Source organism: Pan troglodytes, chromosome X (assembly GCF_028858775.2).
Source record: "Pan troglodytes isolate AG18354 chromosome X, NHGRI_mPanTro3-v2.0_pri, whole genome shotgun sequence".
Taxonomy (NCBI): Eukaryota; Metazoa; Chordata; class Mammalia; order Primates; family Hominidae; genus Pan; species Pan troglodytes.
In genome coordinates, this window is record NC_072421.2 from 108,748,653 (window position 1) to 108,775,013 (window position 26,361).

General features: G+C 41.5%; 1 protein-coding gene across 1 annotated transcript; it reads right to left on the bottom strand.

Annotated features, from left to right (window-relative positions):
* Positions 1-623: 623 nt before the first annotated feature.
* CAPN6 (calpain 6) lies at positions 624-25,942 on the bottom strand. The gene is made up of 13 exons (XM_001147100.7): positions 25,854-25,942; positions 19,271-19,450; positions 9,766-9,897; positions 8,503-8,711; positions 7,802-7,994; positions 7,044-7,237; positions 6,708-6,785; positions 6,416-6,602; positions 4,456-4,578; positions 4,091-4,293; positions 3,393-3,514; positions 2,890-3,026; positions 624-2,280 (listed from the first exon to the last, which is right to left on the bottom strand). Exons 2-13 carry the CDS (start codon positions 19,433-19,435, stop codon positions 2,098-2,100), a joined length of 1,926 nt encoding a protein of 641 aa, XP_001147100.3. The 5' UTR covers positions 19,436-19,450; positions 25,854-25,942; the 3' UTR covers positions 624-2,097.
* Between the last annotated feature and the right edge of the window lie 419 nt (positions 25,943-26,361).

Genomic DNA, 26,361 nt, shown 5'->3' on the forward strand with positions numbered 1-26,361 from the left:
ATATTTCATGTCTAACAAAAATCTACAACATGTAAATCTCTAGTGTGTTCTGGGTTAGTGTTATAGGGACAGACAGTGAGGGCTGTACTTGAGAACTGTTCTCCTGAGCTACTCCTTTGGAGATCCCTCCCCTGGTTAGGCACTTTTTCATGTCAGAAAGAAAAATAAGAATTTTCCCCTTTGCCTACCCTAAGATGGTAGATGGCAGGTTGTATAAGCAAATGAGTGAAGTCTTCACACATCCCTTCGGCTCTAAGGAAGATGCTGGGAAAGGGGAGTTGGTATTTTGTCTTGTTGAGAGATCTTCCCTTGAAAGATTTGGCTACTGTACCTATGGCCTCGAGTCCAATTCCAAATAGGAGTTTCAAACTCAAGTAACCCCGAATAGCACCTAGCTGTCCCTAAATATGAAATAAAGGCCCCTCTTCATTCTTCCAACTACCCCAGAATGCAAAGAACTGTACCATCAGAGTGTAGCCAGGGCTTTTGAATCCATCACACTTTTACCTGAACTCAGATTTCATGAAGTACCTCAACCCCCACCTCCAGTGGCTTTGAAACAAGTCTTAACAGATGGTCACTCTTGCCATCCATCCCATGCCATCAATTCAAGTCAAGACTGGTCAATGTACTGAATATGAACTTTATTGTGATTTGGTTTATGTAAGGCAGTGTAGTGAAGGCACTGCAGAAGTTAAACAGACTGGAAAACATGGTAAAAAATGAGCGAGCTAAAAATGAATGCTTGCTGGTCTAGGCTAAGTACTACAACTATGTTTCTTTTTCATCATTGCAGAAGCGTTGAAATATTGTTGAAGGTGGGGGTTTGGGGTGGAATTAGGGAAGGCTTCATGGAGGAGGTGGCATTTATACTGGGCCTTGAAGGAGGGGCAGAAAGTTGATAGGTTAAGATGGAGGGAAGTACATTTCATAATGACTGACTCTAGAGAAAATTCTGTAGAAGTACTGAAAAATGAGAGGGCAAACAAACACCCCCAGCGAGTGAAGCATCCCAACTGAGAGAAAAGTCTGAGGAGTCTGGGCTGGGACCAAAGTCTCAAGTCCCCAGATGGGGTCTTCAGTACAAATGATATTAGGAGGCACAGGACAATGGGCTTGTTTGTAAACCTAGCAGCAGCGAGAGGTTTCACATTGCAGTCAGGGGCCCCAAACTGGCTGTAATATGTCTGGATGAATTCTCTCATCTTTTAGGTGTGTATGGTACTTACTCATCTTTCCTCTTGCCCACTGACTGCCTGAATGGTAGTTCGTGCGCGCCCATGTGCGCGTGTGTGAGTGTAGGTGTGTGTGGATGGGTGGGGGACCGAGGCTTTGTCTCCCACTGCAGCTTCTTCCACTTTTCCGTCTTGTGGCACACAGCAGGCTTCCATTGAGCTGAAGCTCAGGCCCTTCTCACTGTCTAGGACTCATTGAACTCCAGCTCTTGATTAAGCACCAGGAAGCTTTCTCAACATGAAGGTAAAATTTACTGTGGGGGGTGACTTGGGTTAGGGCAGGACTACACTTTCCGGAGGTGGTGATGGTGGTGAGTGGTGGTGGTGGTGGTGGTCGTGGTTGGTGGTGGTGGCAGTGGTGTCTGTAAGGGTTGGGGACTTAAAGCCGGCTCTGGCTGCTGGGTGAAATGCTGCTGGGAAGTCTATAGTGTTCAGTCAGGAGCTAGGATGTCAGGCTAGACCAGCTTGGCCTTGATCAGCCCTCCTCCTTCCTCAACATGCCCTACAGGGGAGATATATCAAACAACTGAAAACATCAAAGACATCTGTAGGGTGTCCAGCCTCTTGTTATTGTCCTGCTTGAATCTCACCCCCGGAAGCCCCAGAGATCCTTTCTTGGCAAATGTGTATGATGTCTAGATAGGACTGTCGCCTCCCCATGTCCAGCTGCTGGAGGTATATAGGTTATGTAGCTACAGATGCTACTTGGATTGGGAGGTATGGGAAATTTATCAGAAGAGAGGAAGAGTTAATTATTGTGAATCTCATTCTTTCTAAAGATTGTGAATCTTAACTAAGACCTGGCACCTGACGGAAAATAAAAGGGTGGCAAGCTTTGTCAGGATTCTCTGGGATTGGAGATTTAGAGCTCAGTGAGATCATCGCTGGAAATAACCTTGAAGCTGATGTGGCCTTGCTTGACTTTGGCAGTCGGACCACCCTTCTTACGCAGGTACAGAGACTTCAGATCACGGCAGTCGCTGGGGTCAGCATCCAGAGTAACCTGCCCCAAGAACTGATCACAGAATTTTCGGCTGTTCCAGACCTGGAAAGACAAACGAAGGGAGTGAAGATGAGCAGCCCTCAGTGAGATTAGCCTTTGCCCAGTGACATCCAGATCTAACGCTGAGCTTCAAAAGATTTGTTTTAAAACCAAGAGACTATTCTGTCCTTTCCTGATAGCCCATCAGTTGAGGGGAGGATACCTCAAAGAATATACATGAAAAGCCAGAAAACAGAATCTCCGGGTCGTTCTTGACCTGTGGGATGGTTACCTAAAGGCTGCTGGTCAGGAGTATTAAGTCAGAAAAACTGCCAAACTGCAGTGATTCATCCTGACCTAGCCATGTGAGGGTCCTCTGAACTGGCATAAGCTTTGCTCCATGGGATTTTATGATACATGTGTTAACATGTGTACTGGTGAGCATGTGGGCTTTTGCCCACAATTAAATAAATGGAAGAGAGGAGATTTAGGATGGATGGTAATAAGGAAGTCAGTGTCCATGCTTGATGAGAAGAGTTTTTGAGTATAAAACAAACCAAAAAAATATGATAATTCTTGCTCTGCATCCTAAACATATATAAGGTACTTGGGATCATCTAGTATCTGGTACAAAGTATGAGCCTTTCTGGAGACCCCTGTACACACTCTTACCTGTACTATAATAGGAATGTCAGTGGTCCTTCGGTAGAAAATGGCCTGGGTGTCAAAAATGGCATGAACTGTATTCTTCTGGACAGGAGAACGGACTTCCTCCTTTCCACATTTGATGACCAAATATGGGTTTACAGCTGGAACAAAGTGACATATGTTTTTAACACAGCAATTAAAGTTCCTTTTCTAGATAGACAAGAAGGTATCTCGCTAAGCCAATTCTGGGACTTTCAGCATAGCACTCGAGCACCAGAATGACTGAGATTCAACACTTTTATTCCCACTTCCCTTTCCTTTTCCATATTTTATATAGGAATATGAAAATGAATCTAATGTGGGCTTTGCCTGAAGTTGACATCCCATCCTCTGCCATGGTTGCCATCCATTCCCAACTTCTCTAGACAAAATATCGCTGGAGAAAATCATTTGTGATCATGTTTTCTAACTTATGTGCTATAAATGCAACTGAATTTTGCTTTCCCAGACATTCCTGCCATTCTTACTTTCATTGGCATACTTCTTCTCCAGGTCCTCAGCACTGTGAACAGTGATCTGAGTAACTACTTTCGGGTAGCCACGAGCCAGGTTCCAGCAGGACATTTTGGGCATGTCCAGAGTCAGTTCCCTAGAACATCAAAAATAAAATATTGTCATCATATGATAAATATCCTTTGATGAAATAAGCCCGCCAAAGCAGACATCATTGCTGAAAAGCATGAGACATTGTGTGACTTAGCCCATTCCTCCTCAGATATGTCTTATATGTATTTTAAGCATGCTTTCCTTTCTCCTTTCTTTAAGGGCCAGGAGATAAAGATCAAAGTAGGCAGGGCTGGGACAAAAAGGTGGCTTTGGTGATCCAGCACACAGAACATAATAGAAGAGCAGGGAGGAGTGCTACCTACTTAAGAAAAGAGGCCATCAGCCAGAAAACAGAAGACAAATTTGATGTGGAAGAACTTAGACTATAGGCCTGTTCCTCTTTAAGGGTAGCTCAGGGCTCTGAAGTTCAGACCTTCACTGGGGAATTTCCCCCAACCACCCTTTGAGAAATATTTTTACCACCATGATTTCAGTGAATCAAGTCTGATTTAAACAAGTTGTCCCATTGAATGTCTGAAGAGGGGAGACGGGTGAAGGGGTTTAGGATTGGAAGTAAAGCAAAGAACAGGGGTTTGAGGGCTTGCGAAGGAAACTGAACCTGAGCTGGACAGGCACTTCAGAGAAGATTCTCAGGAGAAACTCGCTGGTGCGACCATGCTGGAACATGGTTGGGACAAGCACATAGTTGCCCTTCTTCAGGTACTTGCTCAGAAACACTGTGCGGGTGTCAATATAGGTGGAAGTCCCAGCACGCTCCTGGATGTAGAGGTGGTGGAGGCGGAATTTGCGGTTCATCTCCACCTGGAAATGAAATAGGGTAAAATATTCAATTCCACTCAAATCATGGTTTTTGTATCTCTGTCTTCTTTATCCCTAGGCCTTCCATTCTTCCCCTACCATTAAATTATCCTAATTTTTACTCTGTTTGCCTTCATTCTCTCTGCCCCAAATGCCCATTTTTACCTTGAAGAGCTCAAAGCCAATGATGTAATTGTCAGGTCTTCCCATTCGGCGGTAAGTGCGCAGGTCCTTCTGCTGCAGTGACATAATGACCTTGTGCCCATCCTCAGGCACAGTGAAGATGTACTAAGGGAAAGAGGCCACCACAGAGGTGAGTTAGCATTCCCATTTCAGATGAACCAGCTTAAATTTCAGGGAATAAAGCTTGTCATTGGGAAGCAGAGCCTTGAGTTATTTTCTGGGCTTTCATATTTATCAGACAACAAGGTCTTGGATAATTCACTGACTTGCTAAGTGTAGACCATTAACACTTGTTTCTTTCTATGTCATTCAGCATGTGTTGAAGGACAACTTTATTCTTAGCCTTTGATGCCAAAGAGGATATGCTTTGTTCTAATAAGTTCTTGGTAAATTATTGTATTATTATTATTATTATTATTATTGTTATTATTATCCCTTTGTATTTAAATGCCATATATAGAAAAAGTTTGGAATCCATAAAGACAGAAAGGTTTTTATTTGACTCAACCTGACACTACAGCATCACCCTGGGCTAGCCTCCTATTGCCAGCCAGACATACAGCTTGTGGAAGGGCTCCTTGGAGAATTGATGTTTTGCTACTGCCACTTTAAGGAAGCTACAAGCCTGTGTCAGAGACTTTCCAAACATCATCTGGGGAATCACGGTGCTATTAGGAGATAAAACTAAAAGGCATCAGATTTTTCTCTCTGTCTCTGTCTCCATTCCTCTCTCCCTTTAGAAGGAAACATAAAACAGCTACTCAGGAGGCTAAGGCAGAAGGATCCCTTGAGCCCAGGAATTCAAGGGTGCAGTGAACTGTGATCGTGCCACTGCACTCCAGCCTGGGCAACAAAGTGAGACCCCATCTCTAAAATGAAGGAAAGAAGGAAGGAAGGAAGGAGGGAGGGAAGGAAGGAAGGTAGGAAGAAAAGAAGGGAGGGAGGACTTAAAAACAGATTCTGAACTAAGGCCCCTAAGTTCAATCCTGTACATAAATATAGAGTGAAGCCATTTTCCCAGCTTAGTATATATGTCCAATACTTGAAACATTTCCAGAGTTGTAAATGGAGGTGAGGTGGTGTGGGTGGGGGGAGATAGGATATTTCTTTAGGAACAATTAAGATGGGAAGGGTGGAAGAGCAGTATGAGTTAGGTGAATCAGCCCACTAGTCTCCATATTCTCCTAAATGCCTGACCAATGAGATCCATGAAAAGAAAAGACGCACCCATGGGCAGTGAGGCAGCAATATAGTCAGAATTCTTGTTTTCTATGAGTTAGCTCATCAGCACATTTTGAGATGAAACCATCCAGGTTGTTATAGATTCAGCCTTTAGGTGTTTGGATTTTTTACTCTGGAGTGTGCGTGGACTTGACCCTGTTATGTCACCTGGAATAGCACTGTAATGGGAGATGGATGGGACAGAGTCGTTGACAGGGCAATGATTCAAATCCTGGGAAAAATGACCTGGATCTAGATGATAAAATGGAGGCATAATAATGGGGTTCAAAAGAGTCATCTGCATTAGAAAGAGGAAGAATATAGTAAATGTGCACCCCAGAGAACAGCTGGGCAGTAAAGAGAAATGAGGAAGAATTGAGAGAGCATCTCAAAGCAGATCTTCTCTCTCCAATATGGGACCATCACAAGGAAGCAGGGATTGTCAAAGAGCCATACCAGACAATATGGCCAGAAGAGAGGCAGCCAGAGGAGGTGATTCAGATTTGATACTGCTGCCAAAGTCTGTCTCTGCAAAAAGACATAGTCTGCTGTGTTTTACAAGCACCTGAGACAATCCGTAGGGATCCTGGTTGATGAATATTACACAATAGCTGCAAAAGGAAGACTTGATGCTAAAGAAATACTCCAGAGATGACCAAAGCAAGATCTGAGTTCCTATTGACTGGATAACTTTGAGGCAAATAAAGTAATTGACTCAAACCTGGGGATTCTGCAGGAAGGTATCACGGTTGTTATAGCAGCCTCCTGAGCGGTTCATCAGGGGATCATCATCCACAGTCCAGCATCCCAACACCGATTCCAGCTCCTTTCGGCCAAAAATAGGGTTGTTCACATTGCGGCAGACATTCAGTTTGTGAAAGTTGCGGCAAAAGTCCTCCAAGCTCATCCTGAATGGAAGGAGCACAGGAAAAAAGTAAAGATGGTATTTAATACTTAACACTGTAGTTCCATGTAGAAGCCCCAATTCCCTTAGTGCAGAAACCCCTCCTCACCAAAACTCTCCATCATCAGACATAACAAGCCCCAGGTTCTTGCGATCTGCTGCAGTCAGTTGCTGCCACTCTTCAGAACTGAAAGTAAATAGAAAAAAAAAAGATAAATCATTATGTTTGCCATTGACTTCTTGTAGTAAGTAGGATGCCAGAGAAACAGAGTGCATGAGGATCAGTCCTGCTTTATTTCATCTGCGGCTGGGTCACAGACCCCGTGCCTGACAAAAGCCCACAGATGTCACTGAGCATTGACAGCACACTAGCAGTCTGGAGGGATGGGTCTGGGAGAACTACAGGGCTTTGGAGACGTAGCTGTGAAAGTGGAATGCAACTCACATTTCACTCCAGGGGCCACTCCATTCCTGTCTTCCCAAGGGGTTTCTCAGGCGAACCATATACAGCTTCTCAGCACTGAAGACTTCCACAAGTCTCTCTCCAAGACGAATTTTGCGAATATCAGTCATGGTATAGGTATGGCCCTTCAGCAGACCCCAATCAGTTTCAACTTCTTGCTCCTCCTGATTGGGAGACTGAGAGCAAAGAAAGATATATAAAGGCACAGGAATTGGGAGACCCAATCCTGACTCCTCTTCTTCATTAATTGGCTTAACCCAGTAGGATTGAAGCTAGTTCTCACACAGATGGAAATTTCATCCTGACACCCAACTTGAAACAAAAGCGGTAGAGGAAAATAAATAAAGAATGTAATATAACAACTCAAACAAGTCAGATTCAAACTATCCACTGTAGGACATTAATATGAACTGCCATAATATTTGATGGGGCAGATTCATTTATTGAGCAAGCAGCCATAACCTCAAGATCTAGAAGCAGAGACAAGAGGAATAATTTAGCAGAGGCTACTGACACCAGCCTGGATGCTGCATTGGTTCCATGTGGAATGACTGGTACAAAAGGATAAAAAACTAAAGCACCTCAGCTTCCACACCAGGGCAAAATGTGTATTTTAGCTTTCCAAGTCCCATTAATAGTTTTCCATGGGTCTTCGGGTTAAGGGCGAATTTCCCTACCAAACTTTGTAGTCTCTTCTGCCAGGAATGAGTATACAGTGGTTGTTTTTCATGAGTACAAACCTCAATGGAACAGCAGATCAGACCACCTTTGGTAAATGTTTTGTACAGTTCTCCGAATAGCTTGTACTTCTCCTCAACAAGCTCAGTGTATCTTCCTTTCTGCATGTCAACAGTTTCAGCCAATGTGCCCGTGAAGTCCACAATAATATCAGTGATGGTCAAACCATCCAGGGCCTCATAACAGCCTAGCAGCCTGAGGGCAAGTATGCAAGGTTATCTTTGTAAAATTGTTTTTCCAGGTCAAGAACATCATAATCTAAAGAATCAGAACATCCCCTGCCTAGACTTTACCAGATGGCTTTTCTCTAGGTATGAAATGAGAGATGTTTTGAAATTATATTCAGAAATTTCTAGGCTTAGGCTATGTTGATCAAGGACAGTCTATGCAGAAACTTCTTTCTACGGGGAGATATGAGATAAAGAAAAAATGAAGTGATAGTGTCATGTGATCTGCAGATAGCAGGAGGAAAGGGTACCTGGGAGCAGGTAAGAGTTTAAATGGAAACAAGAACCTCTGATTTCTCTCTCATCTAAGATTTCTGAGAGCCAGGCCCAAGTGCAAAGCAATGCCTTGGTTCTGACTGACATCTTACCCAACTTAAACTCCAGGGTTGGGCTGGGAGAGAATGAGCTCCCAAAGATAAATGTGGCTTTCCTTTCCTCATGTACCCTGATAGCAGACTAGTCAATCCCCTCCTTACTTTGCATAAGCTTTTTCCAGCAGAGCATTCCAAAACTCATTCATGGAGGTGGAGAAAGAGAAGACCAGATCTCCGTTAATGGTGGGCAACAAGTCATCAATCACCACTTCAGTCCATTCTCCAAAATGCCAGAAACGAAAGCGAAATATCCCAGCGTATTTTTCTGTTTTTTGAGGGTCCCATTCCTGTTCCTTATGGTTGGGAATTGTCTAGAAATGCAAGAACATTTAATCAAGTGTTATTCACCAGACCACATCCAGAAACTGAGATTACAGTTTACTCCTGGCAAATCTACAGGGCAACAGGAAGCATGCCACATACACCTGGTTTGAGTCTGGATTGGAAATTCCTAGATATGGCATTTTGCCCACAACTTCTGCTTCCTCAGTTCAGTTTTGCTGAGGATGATATCACCATGCCTGTCTAAATGCACACAGGAGTACACAGTGTGGCTGGGACAACCAGTTAGTGGTTAAATGCTTTCCACAAATAATCTATAAACTAGATGTTGAGAAGCGGACTATATAAACATATTCATGATTGCATGTTTAAAATGCAAGGCATTCTAAAGAGCAAAACCAATCAAAATCAAGGCCCATTGTAGTTTGCTTTTTAAATATCCATTCTAGAGATTTTATATCAATTATATTAAATATGGATTTCATTTGCATTTTGAATAAAATCATGTTTAGGAATTTTTTTTGTATAACAGCTACACATTAATATTCTAAAATTATTTTTTGAGGAAAATGTTTTAACTTTGTCCCAAGTCAAGTTAACACTTCATTGCCTTGACCTCTACCTGAATGCTAAAGGAATTTTTGTACTATTAATAATTTATTAGAACTTTTCAAGTCCTACTTCTGTATTTCTCACCTTTTCTGTTATTAATATGTATTATTGACTTCCTGGCTTCTACTGACTTTATACCCCAATAGGTACAGATAACATAATATGCAGAGATACTGAGTCAATGCACGGCAAATGATAACCAAAGATCAGTAAGCATATATGACAAAGCAAGTAGAGTAAAATGTTAATGGTAGAATCTAGGTGGGTATATGAGTGTTCACTATAAAATTATTTCAACTTTTCTGTGTTTGCAAAACTTCTTATAATGAAATGGAGGGAAGTCGCCTAGTTAATATCTCTGCTTTCAAGAAATACAACAATCTAAGAAAGTTATGCGCTGATTTTTTCCTAAAGTTATTAAAGAAGACAAGAAAGTGGAAACTGAATGAGGTCCCACAGGAGGGATAATACCTTTGTCCAATGAGACTCCTGAACAGCCAAACAGGAAAATGCAGAAACCATTGGCTTGTGCCCCAGTCTCCCTTGGGTCAGCTGGTGGTTGCTAATGTTGCCCACAATCAGATGGGGGTCATCACAGATGTCCTATGAATACAATAATTGGTTATATGAGAGTCTGGGAAGAGTTTCGCAAGAGTCACTGTGAGCTGAACTAGGCAGGACAGCCTTCATAGAGGAGATAAGGTTAGGGTTGAAAAATAAGTAGGATTTCCATAGATGGGATGAAGGGAAGGCTGAGGGGATTATAAGGAAAACCAAAAAACAGTTGATCATCTAGCCCCATGTTTGGAAGTGGCAGGAGAAATGAAAGGAGAGGGTGTGATGAGATTGGGTGCCATGCGGTGGTGAGGGCTCTTAGACATAGCTATCATTGGGGTTTGGGAGAGTTTTCACCACAGCAGTGAACTTTCCAAAAAAATAATAACTAGGAATTAGTACATTACATTCTGATCCTATTTTGCCAGGATGAGATTTTCTGAAGCACCCGTGCTTGGAAGGGAGGTTGTATTAAAGAGACAAGGTCTAATGAAGGTTAACATTAATTCATCTCCTTCTCTAGGAAAACCAGTTAGGAGACCTTATAGGAAGCCCTTTTCTAACATAAAGCAAAAGCAACAGTGGTCTCCATAGCAACCAGATTTTTCTACATTTGTGGATGAATATAGATGACAGCAGCATTAATAGCAAGTGGTAATAAACCACTCACAGGAACACTTCAACCGACACTCTTCCCAGTGAAAGTCCTGAGGGGATCTGGGCAGAGTGGGGGCAGTATTTGTTTGGAATGTATGTGTGTATCTTCCCCCCAACATATTAACTTGCCTTTCCCACTGGGAGTAGGAAAATGATACCTAAATGATACAATTATAACACAAAGTGATAGGGCACAGTAGAGTCATTTTCAAAGCATAATTCATGTCTAAAGGAAGAATCCCCATAATTCTCCTGATCATAGTCAGAATAGGATTCATAGTGTTGTTAACACTGGAGTTGACTAGAATTAGGCAGTTGGACAAGAGAGGGGTACGGTGGCATAACAGGTAGAGAGAAAGGCATGGGCAAAGGCATTTTGGCATACATGACACTACATAGTTGAAGACATAATTGGGTGACTCAGAGTATCAGCATTTGAAGAGTTCAAAGGCAGGAAATACCAATGCATTCTTGACTAGATGGAGAAAGCTTCACGAGGAGGCCATTGGCCGGTACCTTGACATTCTGCTTACGCAGCAGAAATAAATCCTTGTCTCAAATGGAATCTAGACATATATCCTTTTAAAAAGTATTAGAGACAGCTATATTTTTCTGGTCCTCAAACCTCTTTTTTTAATGGCCGTAATTCTCCTTGACGAAGGGTCTGGTCTACAGAATGAAACATTCCATATATTCTTTAAAGGCCAAAATAACTCTGGAAAGAAATAGGCAGGCATTCTGGGCAAAGACAAGTCCAAGCTGGAGATTAATTGGGCATCCCTCTGCCAAAAGGAGATGGCTAGATAGGTTGTCAGCTTTGGATTCTCAGGTCTTTTTTTTTAGATGCATGCCTGGTAGTTCACAACTACTTTTTGTTTTAGGAGAATTTTCTATCTTAAAAAATATTTTTTATGGGCTGTAAACTGCCTTTGTTTTCACTTGTTGAAAATAGAGCAGGTATGTTGGGTAAGTCAAACCCTGATGTTCTTTTTCTTCTCATTGTTTTTTGCCTTTTCTAAAATGAAACTAAGCACAGTTTTTCCTCCCCAGGTCAGGTGTTTTCATTTTATTTGGAGCAAGATGTCAAAGTATAAAATAATTTCTGGCCAGGTGTGGTGGCTCTCGCCTGTAATCCCAGCACTTTGGGAGGCCGAGGCGGGTGGATCACCTGAGGTCAGAAGTTCAAGACCAGCCTGGTCAACATGGTGAAACCCCATCTATTCTAAATATACAAAAATTAGCCAGGCGTGGTGGCAGGCGCCTGTAATCCCAGCTACTCAGGAGGCTGAGGCAGGAGAATCGCTTGAACCCGGGAGGCAGAGGTTGCAGTGAGCCGAGATCACACCATTGCGCTCCAGCCTGGGCAACAAGAGAGAAACTTCGTTCCAAAAAAAAATAATGATTTCTTTGACCTAGATAATACATATCATAGTTTCCTAACATGGAAAAACAATAAAGTGAACACTGATATATGAAAAAGTGTGCTTTTAGATTAATAAGGCAAATTATTTGCTAATTTTATGTAGAGTTATTAGTGGTTGGAGATACATCATGGTGTCTTGAATTTCCATAAAATTTTCATTTCACAGTAGGTATCTAGGTTTAGCCAACACTTTTGGCATGTCAACTTCTATCGAAGACATAAAGGGTCACATAAGTGAGCAAAAAGACATATAAACAGAATTCAAATTGAGGAATGGGGTAATTATTCTCTTGTTGACCCAAGATGGATATGATTATTATATATTATATGTGTGTCTATGTATATACATGTATGTACATATAATATATATATTAAAAGCTGTGTGAAATTCATGAGAGAATGTAAATTTGGGACCCCCCCCACAACATTCCATTTCCTCTTATAAACTGGCCCATTCTCCAGTTATACTTTACCCCTCTTCATACGTGATGGCTATTTAACAATAGATTTAAAACATGACAAGTTAACAGTCATAGAATGTCAAAACTGGAATGAATTTTGGAGACTATCTAGTAAAGCCTATTTTTCACATGAGGAAGCAAGCTCAGAGAGGGGCAATAACTTGCTACTCTGATCATCTAGCTAGTCAGCAGGAGACCTAGGCCTAAAGTTTTTTATTTTTCAGAACCACATATGGCTAGAGAAAGAAGCTGAAGACCTCAGTCGTCCATCCCTGTGCCTTTAGGCTCAACAATGGCCACCACATAAAGGATGATATTGTGCACCTCCTCAGGGACAGAGATGCTACTACCTCTTTCAGTCATTCATCCCAGTGTTTTATGCCTCTGCTTAAAACCTACCTAAACACTCTTCACTCTTTTGGGAAATTTACTTACCTCTTAGCTTTTGGTTCCAGGATAAATATCACTAATAGGCGTTAGTCTGCTCAATTAAATTCAATAAATATGAATCAATCTCTTACTATATGTAAGCATCGTGATATGAAATACGGGAAATAAATCCTTTATTAAGCCCTATCTTCTGCCTCTTTAAGGAAGTGAGGCATTAAAAGACTAGAAAGTAGCCAAGGATTTAGAAAGGGTAAAGGGTAATAAGCCAATGCAAATCTAGCAGCCAAACAGACTATTTGGTGACAAATTTGAAAACAACAAAATGACTGTTTGTTGACTTCTCCCCTAATTTTGGACACACCGGATATCTTCCTGTTGGGGTTAAGGATGTAAGACGAGAAATTTTTCTGTAACTCAAAGCTGAGATGCAGAGTGCAGATGGGACATTTCAGCGTGAGCTGTGCTGGAGTGGTAGGAATGGGGTTGGAGGAGAGGTCACAGCACACATATTCACAACATTTGGGTGGCTTAGGAGCAAGGAGGGATGCTGAGCCCCTAATGGCTCCCAGCTGTGCTGGCACAGTTGAAGTGATCATTTTGTCACGGCAAAATGATTTCTTAGGAAGAAACACACAACTAGGAAGTTGAGTACCAAGAGTAAAGCTGAAATGGTCCCCGCATGACCCCACTTCTGAGCCAAAACCTTCCATTAAGCAAAGCAGCTTCTCTAGGAAGTGTGTTCTCTTAGCTTAGTCTTAAGGGACTTCTCATTGTCCTTACTTCATCCTCCTTCCCAGAGACCTCTGAGCGGGAGGGGGCATACAGTTACAAGTCCTGTAGCCCTGCACAAGGCACTCTATGTGACTCCCTTTGCACCTACCACATCCAAATTCAGCATTTTTTTTACACAGGTGAAATTTACTGACAATAAACATGGAGGTCCAGGGTAAACCGCAGGAATCTCAGTAAAATGAAAAGCTGCCCAGAAAACCAGCAGCCAGAATAGTGGAAACACTTTCAAAAGTGCTACGTGCAATCTAGCAGTAGTGAGGGGGTAGGGGTGTGGACACCTACAAGTGAGGTCAGGCCTGCAGTAGGTATATTATGAATAAGTCCAGGGTCTAAATAGTCCCAGAAAGCTCAGGGGCTAATTTTCACAGAACTGCTATTCAGGAACTGAGGGTTTTGTGAGCTAGTCCAAGTAGTCGTTATCTTACTTAGAAAATTGAACCATCCCCCAGATGCAGCATTTATAGGTGGACTTAGGCTCAGGGACTAATGTTGCACCAGCCTCTCAAGAAGTCCACTTTTCCTACTGGGGAGTTTCAATTCTGCATGAAGATTTTGTTATCAATAAAATAGTCTCTTCCTTCCTAACCCATCCAAGGAAAGCTCAATATGGAGAATAGAAGAGGATCTTAGGCCCAACCACCACTTCCAAACTGGGCCACCAAATCACTGTGTAATCATTTTCTCACTTTAACCTTCAGGATTCTGCTAGGAGACTCAAGGCACAGATCCCGAACTGCTTTTTTGGGAAGAATTTATATATCTATGCAACGGAATACTGTTCAGCAATAAGATGGAATAAACTGATACATGCTACAACATGGATGACTCTTGAGAACATTATGCTAAGAAAAAGAAGCCAGTTACTTTTATGATTCCATTTTAAGTGAAATGTACAGAATAGGCAGTTCTGGATAGAAACCAAAAGTACATTAGTGGTTGGCTGCAGCAGGGGTGGGGGTAGGGTGGAGGGATTACTCCCTTCAAATGTGCACAAGGGATCTTATTGAAGTGATGCAGCTCTTCTACAACTGGGTTGTGGTAATGTTTGCACAACTTTAAATTTACTAAAAATCATTGCTTTGTATACTTAAAACAGGTGAGTTTCACAATATATAAATTGCACTTCGATAAAGCTGTTAAAGTTTGTTAATGCATAATTTAAAATAAATAGGACAGTTGGAGAAAAGACTATGGGCCTATTCAACTCTCTTCAATTGTGTAAACAGTGGAAAACACTTAGGACTACTCACATGGGGTGATATAGTCTCTGGGAAGAAAAGGAAATTCTTGAGCAGACTAGGCCAAAACTACTATACCTAGGTGTTGCATTCAGCTGGTGGTTGGAAATTTCCATTAGCACAGAGAGAAAAGTGTTTCTTTCCTTACGGTTCCCTCATATGCTGTCACCCAAGCCTGTATATTCTGCTTCTAATGTCTTCCCTTATCTGCCTTTCCCTTCCATTCCTACTACCATAATTTTAATCCAGAGCCTCATCACCCTCCCACTCTCAACCAGACAATGTAGTAAAATGGCCCCAGGGGAATGTATTCTCGAGGGGAAGACTAGGCAATGGCAATGGTAGCGAAGGCTGAACTTAAAACTTGACAGGAGAGCTGACAGATCTTGTGCAGGTGCCCTTTTTTCCTCACAGCTGACAGTGCAAATTCCCATGAGGCTTTACTCCTTTTTAGTCAGGGATTAGATGTGTCTGATTTTAAGACACTATTGTAGGTAGATATGAGTCAGTAAGGAAAAATGCCAGAGGTGGGTAGGAGGGGAGAGTGGCTGGAGGATGCTGGAGAAGAGATTTTCTGTGGGAATTTGGCAGGCAGATTTCAGCCTAAAAATCCTACCGGCAGTCTTATGATCACACTGTAACTCAGTATAAGTTAGACCTTATAATTTATGAAGACTATATATGTTGAGCTACAGGAGAATAGAAAAGTCCAGGAGCACATGGTCTCAGGTAATATACCTGTGTATTCAGAAAGCTAGGACAACAGCTGAGGCCAATAGACGGCTGTAGAAATTAAGAAGAACTTTCCTCTGGAGGTTATGGGCAGATGATCTGGCATTGAACAATTGCAAGACATTCATAATTCCTGTCATCTGAAGAGGCTCCTTAAAACACAGCAAAGAAGTGGCAAGTGGGAGGAGGGGAACTCAATCCTGCCCAAGAATGGGGCGGCGGGGGGTCGGGGGGGCGCCAAGGTGGCGAGGGGCGGAGCTTGACTGGAGTCAGTTTGTTAAACTATCAGTGGTGTTTGCAGGCATGGAGGCTTATGAAGGCAAAAGCCTTCAACACGAGAAAGGAAAAAGACAGAAAATATCAGGTTAATCGTGTTGCTTCCATTTTGGAGACTTCAGAAAATAGCCCCAGTTAAGTGTGCAGCTACATGGCATGCCAAGGGACAAGATGTCTGTAAGTTTCGCTGCAAACCAGGATCTCAACCTTGCCAATGAGGTGGGGGAGGCCAACGACTCATCTGGCCTTCCTGAGCCAATTCAGAGAGGCCCAGCTCTGTCTCTCAGCTTTCCTGATGGGAGGCCAGAGAACTTTGACGTGGTTCTTGACCACAGGCTTGGCCTCCACTCTGGCTGGGAAGGAATCCACAGCTTTTCGAGGAGGCTTAGATGGTGGTCCAGAACCTTGTTTTTTTCTCCTGCTCCCCACAAGAGGCCCCTTCTCCAACCATTCCAATCTATGGTAACCTCCCCTTCTTCAAAAATTCTACATGATTTACTGTCCATATGACTGAAAATAGCATTTCATACATCCAACATTCATTTCTTTTTTAACTATTTGATAGCTCAATATCCATCTCCCCAACTAGAATGGGAGTGCCTCACCACAGGCCATGTCTGTGTCTTGCACCAAGGCTGGCATAGAGTAAGTGTTCAGTAAATATTTCTCTAGTGACCCTCCCTTTGGGCTTAATAAGACTAAGCAAACACCATGCTCTCAAACGGGAGAGTGTGGAACAATTAATGGAAGTGTGGCATCAACACAGTAAAGAAGAATGTGAGAACTGACTGGAGGGAAGCTACCTATTTTGGTGAAAACAGGGGACACAAACAACTAACTCTATCTATCTCCCTGATATGACAGCATGATAGAGTGAAAACTTATGCAGGCTTTGCAGTCAAACGTGGATGCAAATCCGAGCTTGTTAGCAGTCTGACCCTGAGCAAATACTTACCTTCTCTTAAAGACACAGTTTCTTTTTATATAAAGATATATAATGGGCATGTATCTACTGCTATTTTTTAAACTAGGAAATCAGAATTGCATCAAAGTAACTTTTAACATGCCTACTTTGCTAAGCCATGGTAAATAAGGGTGAAGTAAAATAATGTATAGAAAACTTCAAACACAGTATCTGGCCCATAGTACGCATGTCATGACTATTGATTCTTTTTCCTACCCATCCCCACTGTTCAGCCTCTCTCTCTGATTTTCTCTCACTTTAGAAGGGGTATTGTTTGCCTTAGAGGCAAAATGCCGTGGTTGTTAAGACTTTTTCCTTCCCTGCTAATCCATCTAGGATTCAATCCACAGAATTTGGAGGATGAAGGCAAAGGACAATGGACTGAGCCAAGATAGAGGGGGAAGGATATGTCTAAAGACAGCCAGTACAGGAAACACTGTCTGCTTGGTGCACTTCTGGGGAATGGCTTCATGTTGGCTTGCAATTTTGCTGCCCATCGGATCTCCTCCCACCTCCTCCACCTCACCCCTATCAATCATCCCTTTTCTCTTCTGTGTCTTCAACCTCTTCTTCTTTACCATCTACTTCTTAGCCTATAAATATGTTCAAGTCTGTCCTATTTCAGAAAGACACCTACCCAATACACCTCTCTTAATTTCCTGCTTCCTTTTTAGCTACTTTTGCCCTATTGACATCTTTTCCTTCATATCCAAGCATCAGAAAAGAGGGATGCCCCTTATTTATCACCATCCATTCATAAGAGTGGCTCCCAGACAACGTATCTCTATTTTTCTCCATGTATTTTTGCAAATAAAAAAAAAAAGCCTGTCTGCATACCAAAGTATTGGTTAGTGAATTCTGCTCATTTCCTAGATTTTTCTTGCAGGTCAGCTAAGTGATCCGCTGGAATGTCAATAACTGCAGACACAGAAAGGCAGGAGGAGTGTAATTTTCCTTCAGACAGAGCGAACTTCTCCCAGTCTCATACTTTCAATGGTTGTCATTCTTTATAGGCAAAAACTAAGAGATATCCTTTGAGTTGCATAGTAAACAAGTCTTGATGTAACCAGTGTATCTTGACACCACATGGTAGCAACGTGCATAAACAGAAGTAGCTCTTGGCAGAACTCCATTTAGGAATTTAAGCTGTGGAAATTGCAACTAAAAGTGATAGTTGGTAAAAGGGTTACTTGAAGGAGGCAAACATTGAGATGATGCCTGAGATGGTTCCATAATAGTACACAGAAAGCAACCTCATTAAATAGGACCTGAATGTCTTCAGGATATTATGAAGTTCCAAGAACTTGCATTTCACAACATCCTTCTGTGGCCTATATACCTCATCACCTACATTGAGAAGGAGTTTAGGTACAATATCCTTCTATCCAGTTATACCCTTTAGGTATAGCAAGGTTGCAATTTATTCTCCAGACTCCATCATCCTATTGTTTTATACATTGAGCTCCTGCTCATGTAGGACTAGTGAAAGGGTTCTGAAACTTGCTTTAGAGACACAACATACAGATGATGCACAGAGAACCACAACAACTATTAATAGTTACTACTAATAGGTGGTGAAAGACCTACAATTCTACTTGAAGCCCACTTGTCCAGTTGTGGGATGATACAGGTGACAGTGTCCATAGAGCAGCAAAGAAGCCTTCTTGCCCTCATGAAAAATTCATCTTCTCCCTTTAAAATTTGTCTCATTTATGCTCACTTTATAAGGAGTTTTTCTCCTCACTGGTCTGAAATTACATTTAAATTGTTATGACAGGTAACTCAGTAAAGAGGCAAGAGCATAGTTGCTTTTTGTGTTACCATATTTACTCAAATGAACTTCCAAGAGAAAATAAGGTTGGCATATCTCTCTGTTTTTTGTACAGAAATATTCATAGCATCTTTATGTGTAACAGTAAAAAATACTAAAACCAACCCCAATGCCCTTTAGTGGGTGACTAGATGAACAAATTTTGGCATATCCTTATCATAAATTACTACTCACCAGTAAAAACAAAACAACTATTGATACACAGAACACCTTGAATGGATCTTAGATTAATTTGCTTAAGGTTAAATAGCTAATCTCAAAAAGGTACAGTGTATTTTTTTGTTGTTTTTTCTAAGTAAATCTGTCAAAATTTGACTAAAATTCAGGACTCCAAGCTAGAGCCAGGAGCACAGATCCATGGAACTTTCATTATAAAGTTTTCTTTATGTGAGGTGATGAATATGTTAATTTACTTGATTGTGGTAATTATTTCACAATGTATACGTATATCAAAACATCACATTGAACACCATAACATACACAATTTTTATTTGTTAATTATATTTTAATAAAGCTGAAAAAAAAAGAAAGGAAGGAAGGAAGGAAGGTTAACTTCTAAATTGGTCTACACAGTAGGCTTTGTAAGTGAAACAGTGGATCAAGTAGAAGTATGATGAAGGAGGCCAAGGAGACAGAATGTGTAAAATAGAAAGTTACCTGGGGACGTTTCCACACCACCTTTCCAGGAAGCAGTCGGTTGTAGAAAAGAGAATCATTCTCAGGCAGAAATGTTGGATCACAGAAAAGTCTGCTGTCTTTGATGCATTCCTGCTTCAGTTCCTGGTATTTCTGGTTTTTGAAGAGCTTCAGAGGAGGACCCATAGTGTTGAACTATGCCTAGAATGAGGAAAATTTTTGTCTTTGAAGGAAGAATTTCTCAGGTCTTTTAAGGGTTACCTGAGATTAGACAAACAGCCGTCATCCCAGTGACTTCTTCCCAGAGCTAGGCACTTCTAGTTTGGCTTTAAAGGAAATGTCACCATTTTCAAAGAAAGAAGTGTCCACACTCCGCAACTAATTAGTATGGGGCCTTGGGTAAGACACCTAACCATTTTGGGTCTCAGTTTCTTTATCTGTCAAATGGGGCAATATGGGCCTTAATCTTATTGGGGAAAAATCAATAATAAAAGTAAAGATTGTGAATTAAATGTGATTCATTATAATTTAAAGAGAAGTCTTCCATTTACACCAGCAGGGAGTAGTTCAAGGCAGAGAACAACTTGAAGATAAGGGAAAAATCACTTTACTATAGTCAGAATAATTTGGTGCCCTGGAGAGTCACACACTTTGTGCATGAGGGGAAAAGCAGCCTCTTTCCATTCCAGCAAGTCTTTTTACACAATTTCTTCCGTCTTGTCATTTAAAGAGCTTTGCGTTTTTTATTATTGGCCAGGAAGACTACTGCAAGAAACAGCACAGCAGATGGCCTCCAAAGACAAGGAAAGATAGAAAGATTGTATGGTCTTTCTTCTTAAAAGTCTAATGTATAATCCTTTGCCTGTGATAAAAGGCAGACTCTGAAATTCAACTACACTAATTTGGTGGGCTATAGATTGTTATCCCATGGCAATACACTCTTGCTTTCTTTTCTTAAAAAAAAAATAGGAGGAAAAACAAAAACCTTACATGGCTAAACAGAGAATTCATATAGTGGCTCTTCAAGCAATGTCTATCAGAGTGCCCCACACTCAAGTGCTCTTAACAACTGGTTTTTAGGAAGATAATTTGAAAGGCAAATTTGATTTTCAATAGCTTTGGGGTGATAATAGGGTTTTCAGTGCTTTTTCTTGATTCACAAAGATTTGTAATGATTTTAATGATCCTCTCCTGGCATTCAACAGTAAATAAGAATGAGATTGTGAAATTTACATGGTGTCAACTATTTCAAAATGTATTTTAGAAATAACTAAAGTCTATATTCTATAATCACAGGAGGGTTGAAACAAAAAAAAAAAAACCTGACTAAGCTTCAGAATGTCTGCTAAAAAATAAGGAGAATACATTAGCACTTTAAGGAGTATCTGTGTGGTATATCTGTGAGGCAGTCGCTGTTTTATAAAAAGTGAAATATTGATCAGACCTCTCTACTAGTTCATTTTATATCCTTTCAGTATCACATTGAAATGCCTCACTGGTAAAGAAGTTTCCCCATTTGAAAACCATAACAATTTTTAATTTAAATGTTTGCAATGTTATTACAATGTTATTTGCAATGTATGTACAACAAACTTACCCTTTTTCTGAATCCAAGGAATAAGAAGCTGAGAATAACCACATTTTTTTCATAGCCTTATTTATTGGCAATTGCTTTTAAAATTGAGAGCTGTGGGGACACTGCAAAATACTGATGTCCCTTTTTTCATCAGATTTGTCTGCTCACGTGTTTTAAATATTAAAGTGTACTTCATTGTATTTGAAAGCATGGATGGTATCAGCAATAATTTTTAGTTATGCAGCATCAGAGCCAACCTGAATGTTTGCCCAGACTCCTTTCTGGAGGCTGTTACAAATGGATCCCAATTTTCTTGTGTGCTCAAACTTACAACAAACACTACTGCGCCTCTTGCTTTCCCTAGAAGGTTTGGTGAATTGCCAGAGCCTGGGGACTGTAAATGTGGAATAGCCTGGGGCAATTAGAATATTTAGTTTGCCAGAACCTCCTAGTCCCTGGACATTCTGGATAAATGAGTATTTCCTGTTCTGCCTTCAAAGGTCTTCCTTACTACTCGGTCAAATGGCAAGGCAGGCAAGATCCTGCAAAAGGAATCCCTGTTATAAAGAGGGCCTGTGTACAGACAGAAGTAGCACCAATTGAAAGGAAAATCAGGTTTGATTTTTAAAGCCCATGTGATCCCAATAGACTCTTTCAGAGGCAGAATGTACAGCTCACATGGATAGATTACAGCTTGATGGAACACCTTTTGGGTCAGGGTGCCTGTGTTCTGGGGACACACAGTAAATAAAGAAGAGCAGACTATGAGCCTGAACTTCCACTACAGTACAACTGTAGTCCCAAGTCCTCTCGGACTTGGAGAGTAGAAGTGACCTTCATGTGGAGGTTGCAGTGAGCCGAGATCATGCCATTGCACTCCAGCCTGGGCAACAGAGCGAGACTCCGTCTCAAAAAAAAAAAAAAAAAAAAAAATGACCCGCATTTCTGACTAGGCAACAGAACTGTGATCCATTTGCTCTGTGACCTTGTTCTCTTTGTGCCTCAATTTTTTCATCAGGAAAGTGAGGTTATCTACCCTGCCCCTCTTACACCATGGGTGTACCTAATGAGATGGTTGGTGTAAGAGGAATTTTGAATAAGTAGAAAGTGATCCATAAATGCAAAATATACACTGAAGCCCTCTCATTGCCTAGCATTGAGCTGGGCACACAAATATTGTTCAGAAAATGTTTGTTGAACAGATAAATGTCTTATGTGGAGAATTAGTGATTGCATGGCAATTTCTTGTTTGAAATGTGCATTTTACATTTTAGTTCGGGTTCTCATCATAGCAGTCATGTTTAATGAGATTATCTGTGCCCTTCATTTTGTATCTGCAGAAATGGCAGCTCAGAGAAGCAGTAGCTAGAAAATGGCAGAGTTAACTCAAATCCAGGTTCTGTGCAATGCCAGATTTAGTGTGCAGCTTTCCATCACACCACACTGCTTCTTTTGGTCACTGCCTTCTTAGAGAAAGGATTTTTTAGTTCAAATGAGGAAATCCTCCAAAGCAAACATGATACTCAACTTTGAGGCATTCTGCCTAGAATTTATTGCCATGGTAGATATTGAAAAGGTTCTTTATTTTCATGGTTTGATGTTCATGGGAGAATCTGAACCCTTTACATCGGTGGGTTCATCATTTAAACATCAGAAAACTTTTGGAAACCCAGAAATTTGTAAGTTGAGTTTGTCATAAACAACTTACTCTGTTGGAACGGATGAGTGCAGAGAAGGGAACACTCCCTCCTTTCTGTTCTATTGCACCCGATGGCGATGGGGAAGGGAGAGCCCTTACGTTAAAGATCACATATTAGGAAAGTCGGGAGACAAGATAAAAGTTAGGGCTTTGAGTATAAACCCAGGGATTTGAATATAAACCAAGGAGAGCCTCTAGCTAACAAAGGCAATGTGGACATTTGAGAAGAGGGACCCTGTGGCCTGAGGGCTAGTGGAATGAGCGGTTGGGTGAGGCAGAGTGTGGGGCTTAGCATTGAGGTAATGGTCTTAGGCAATATTATTATAATTCAGATCCACCACTTTGAGAAAGAATATGAGGACAACCGTGTCTGCCAAGGCAAAGGATAGGAGCGGGCCCAGAGTGCAGAAAGTTGAGAATTGCCAGGGAAGTTGAGGGAGACTGCCACGTAGAATACAAGGCTGCAGTTTAAAGAGAGAGGTATTTTTTTTCTACTCACTGGACTGGAAAGCTTGAGGAAGCTAGGCAAGTCGTGAAAGCAAAATCTCTTGCTTCTTAACCTGCGGGTTAGCCTTAGAGCAAAAAGCATATTTTGCTCTAAAAAAATCTGATAAAATACATCCTGTCTGTGGTTCACAAGCCGCTTTGGATTTAGGTGAGTGGGAGAGAACATGAGGGAACTTAATGGGGAGAGGGAGAGAGGGCATGGCTGAGGCATTGTTCCTGCCTAGTTTCTCCTTTTCCTCAGTTTCCTCCCTGTTCTGTACTTGGAGCAAAAATCAAGATAAAATCAATAAAAGTTTGCAGACAAATTGAATACAGAAGACCCAATTCTGCCCTGGCATGAAGTAGGCACCACTTTTACCCACAATCCACATCCCTTATCCCCACACCTGGGGGGTGGTATGGTGAGAGAAAAGGGACTTGGATAGGAAAAAGTAATACAAATTCAGCATCCACATGGTATACAGAGAATAGTGCTTTTCATAGGTACACAGGCAGAGTCATAGCTTACATATATGGGCACGCATTTAACCACAGGACTTATGTATGGCTGTTCAGATTCAAACTTCTAACCAGATATTCTGGGTCTAAAAAGGACCACAGAGATCCTCTGATCCAGCCCACTGCCTTATATAGGATGTACCTACTGGCCCAGAGAGAAGAGTCTGTTCAAAGCCATTCAAAGGAAAAAAAAGAGGACACAATTTTAATTCCATTGCTCAATAACTCTATCAAAAAATAAAAAGCAATTCAAAATGATAAAAGGAACACAGGTGGTTACAAGATCCAGAAACAAATCCAAAATATCACCATTTAGTATACATAACATCTCAGTCCCTCAGTTTCCGCATAGCACAATGGGAATATGTTAGCTTCCCTGTCTACTTCAGAGTGTTATTGGGAGAATGTAATGAAATTATGTATGTGAACATACTCTTTATTGTTAAAGATAAGGCTAAAGCAGGGCAGTAGTATTAGCACTTGTTTTAACAAGTTAAATTTCTTTTCTGTCTTTAGGGGAAACTAATGAAATTTGATCATGTGCTTTAAATAAGACATGCACCAACATTTAAAAGACTAATATAAAAATTGCCCCTCCACCATTCTCTACACCTCCCTATTTCACCCCTCCTTTTTTGGCTGACTTGCCCTTTTGGCCGAATAAGCCCATCCTATATGTCTACTTTTCCAGCCTTTCAAGAATCAAATTCTGATTTTATAGAATGTTATGTTGGAAAGACTCTTAGAAATCACTTAGTACAACTTCTTTCTTTTGTTGTAAGGTAAAGGCACTTGCCCAGGGTTATGTAGTTAGTGACAGAGCCCACACTAAAACTGGGACCTCCCAACGTTTTTTTTTTTTTAACCACAATTTGTTGTAAGGTGGGGAGGAGGGCAAACATGCAGACACAATATGTCAAGCAAGACGTTGCTTTTAAAAATTCATATTGTACTCTTCTCACAAGAATGCACTTAGAATTTTTCTTTTTGAATTGCAAGCTGTCAGAAGGTGAGATGATTTCAAATCAAGGCTAATCAAAGAAACACTGTTTTGGGACTTCTTCTGCTTTTAATTTAGGAACTGAAAACTCCCAAGGATATGGAAAGCCTGCTTTTTAACCTATTCCTGACCATGTAAGTGTTTAGACTTTTTCCCTAGACTGCTAGGGAGTCTAAGGACAAATAAAGAACGCTATTTGAATACAAAATATTCACACACACCCAGGCACACACGTGCACATAAGCATGCTCACACACACACACAAACTTCCAGAGGAATAAAAGAGTTAATTAGCAGTCCACAAAGAATTTTTTTGTTTATTACTTCAGACTGTAAAGTGTTCTTACTTTCACAATAAAGATTAGCAAATGAGGCATTAGCTGAATTTCAATACACCAATAATACAAACCAGGATGTTTTATCCTGAAGCCAGAAGTAATTGTTAGGACAGCAGAATTTGCTGAGTTTTCCTATGTGCTTTTCAGCAAACTTACAGTTCCAAATCCTCAGAACCAATTGTTTCCATTACAATGCACCGCTCCTTTTTCCCGTCCCCCACCCAAAGCCAGTTCTGATCAAGTGGTCCAGTGAAGACCCTAGAACAGTGTACTTGGCCTGGGAGTGGAGGATGGAGCCCCATCTTGAAATCAAAGTTTAAACCAAAGCTGGAATCAGAGGGGAACAAAGCCAGGCCAGAGGCTGAAAATGGAATAGCCAAGATCAACCTGTCACCAGGGCAGGAAGACCACTGGCTGTGCAGACAGGGAGTTAAGATAGACTTGGCCACCACTTCCTCCTGTACAACACTGCACAGCCTGCTCACCCTCCTACCAGAGTTCACAGGCCTTTTGCACACAGTGTGGCTCCAAGATTTTGCTCGCATTTCAATAATTTTCCCACAGCTGTGGGTCAGCAGAAGCTAGAAGGAGGCCCTGAAAGGAGCCACGCTTCTCCCCCTCAACACCATCCCCTGTGATTTTTCCTCACTTACCAGGTATTTTGGGTAGCAGAAGGCAAACACATACACATGCACGCGTGTGTGCACACACACACAAAACTGACCAGATATCCCCAGAAAAGTTTCATTGCCAGACAACCACAATCATCACCCCACACACCCCTCAAAATAACCAACCAAAAATTCCATTATTTTTGAAGTTCTCAAACTGCTATTAACGGGCACATATTTGATCCAGACAAGCCATAAAATATAGCTGTGGAGTTTGGTTAACTACAAAGTTGAAGTTTCTTCATCTTTCTTAGACGCTAAGTTATCCAGGAAATAAAACTCCAGGGTAAGTTTGCGAATTCCCTCTCTACTCACCTGAGTTATCCCAGGAGCCCTGCTGCTGCTGCTGCTGCTGCTGCTGCTGCTGCTGCTGCTGCTGCTGCTGCTGCTGCTGCTGCCGTTGCCGCTGCTGCTGTTAGCCAGGTAACCCCACTAAAAGTCTGTTCAGTCAGTGTGGCTGAACAAAGATTCTGGCTTTCTTAACCTGAAAACTATTTGGGCTGTACCAAGCTCTGCTCACAGGGGGAGGTGCCTCGCAGCAACTTCAGGAGGCTTTGCCCCGCCCAGCAGTCAGAAACTGATCCTGAGTCATGAGGAAAATGTGGAAAGTGCCTCTACCAGATGTGCAGACGGGATGCCCACTCCAGACCCACCCACCAGCAAACTGAAAAACTCAGGAAGCCACGTTTGAAAGCTCTTGCGGTTTCAAGGAGAAATAAGACTTTCAGCCAGGATTCTGATAGATTTCTTACTTTTCTGTCCCAGGGTTAATACCACAGACATGCACATTACTAGAGAGAGGACATGCAGAGAAAAATGGTGA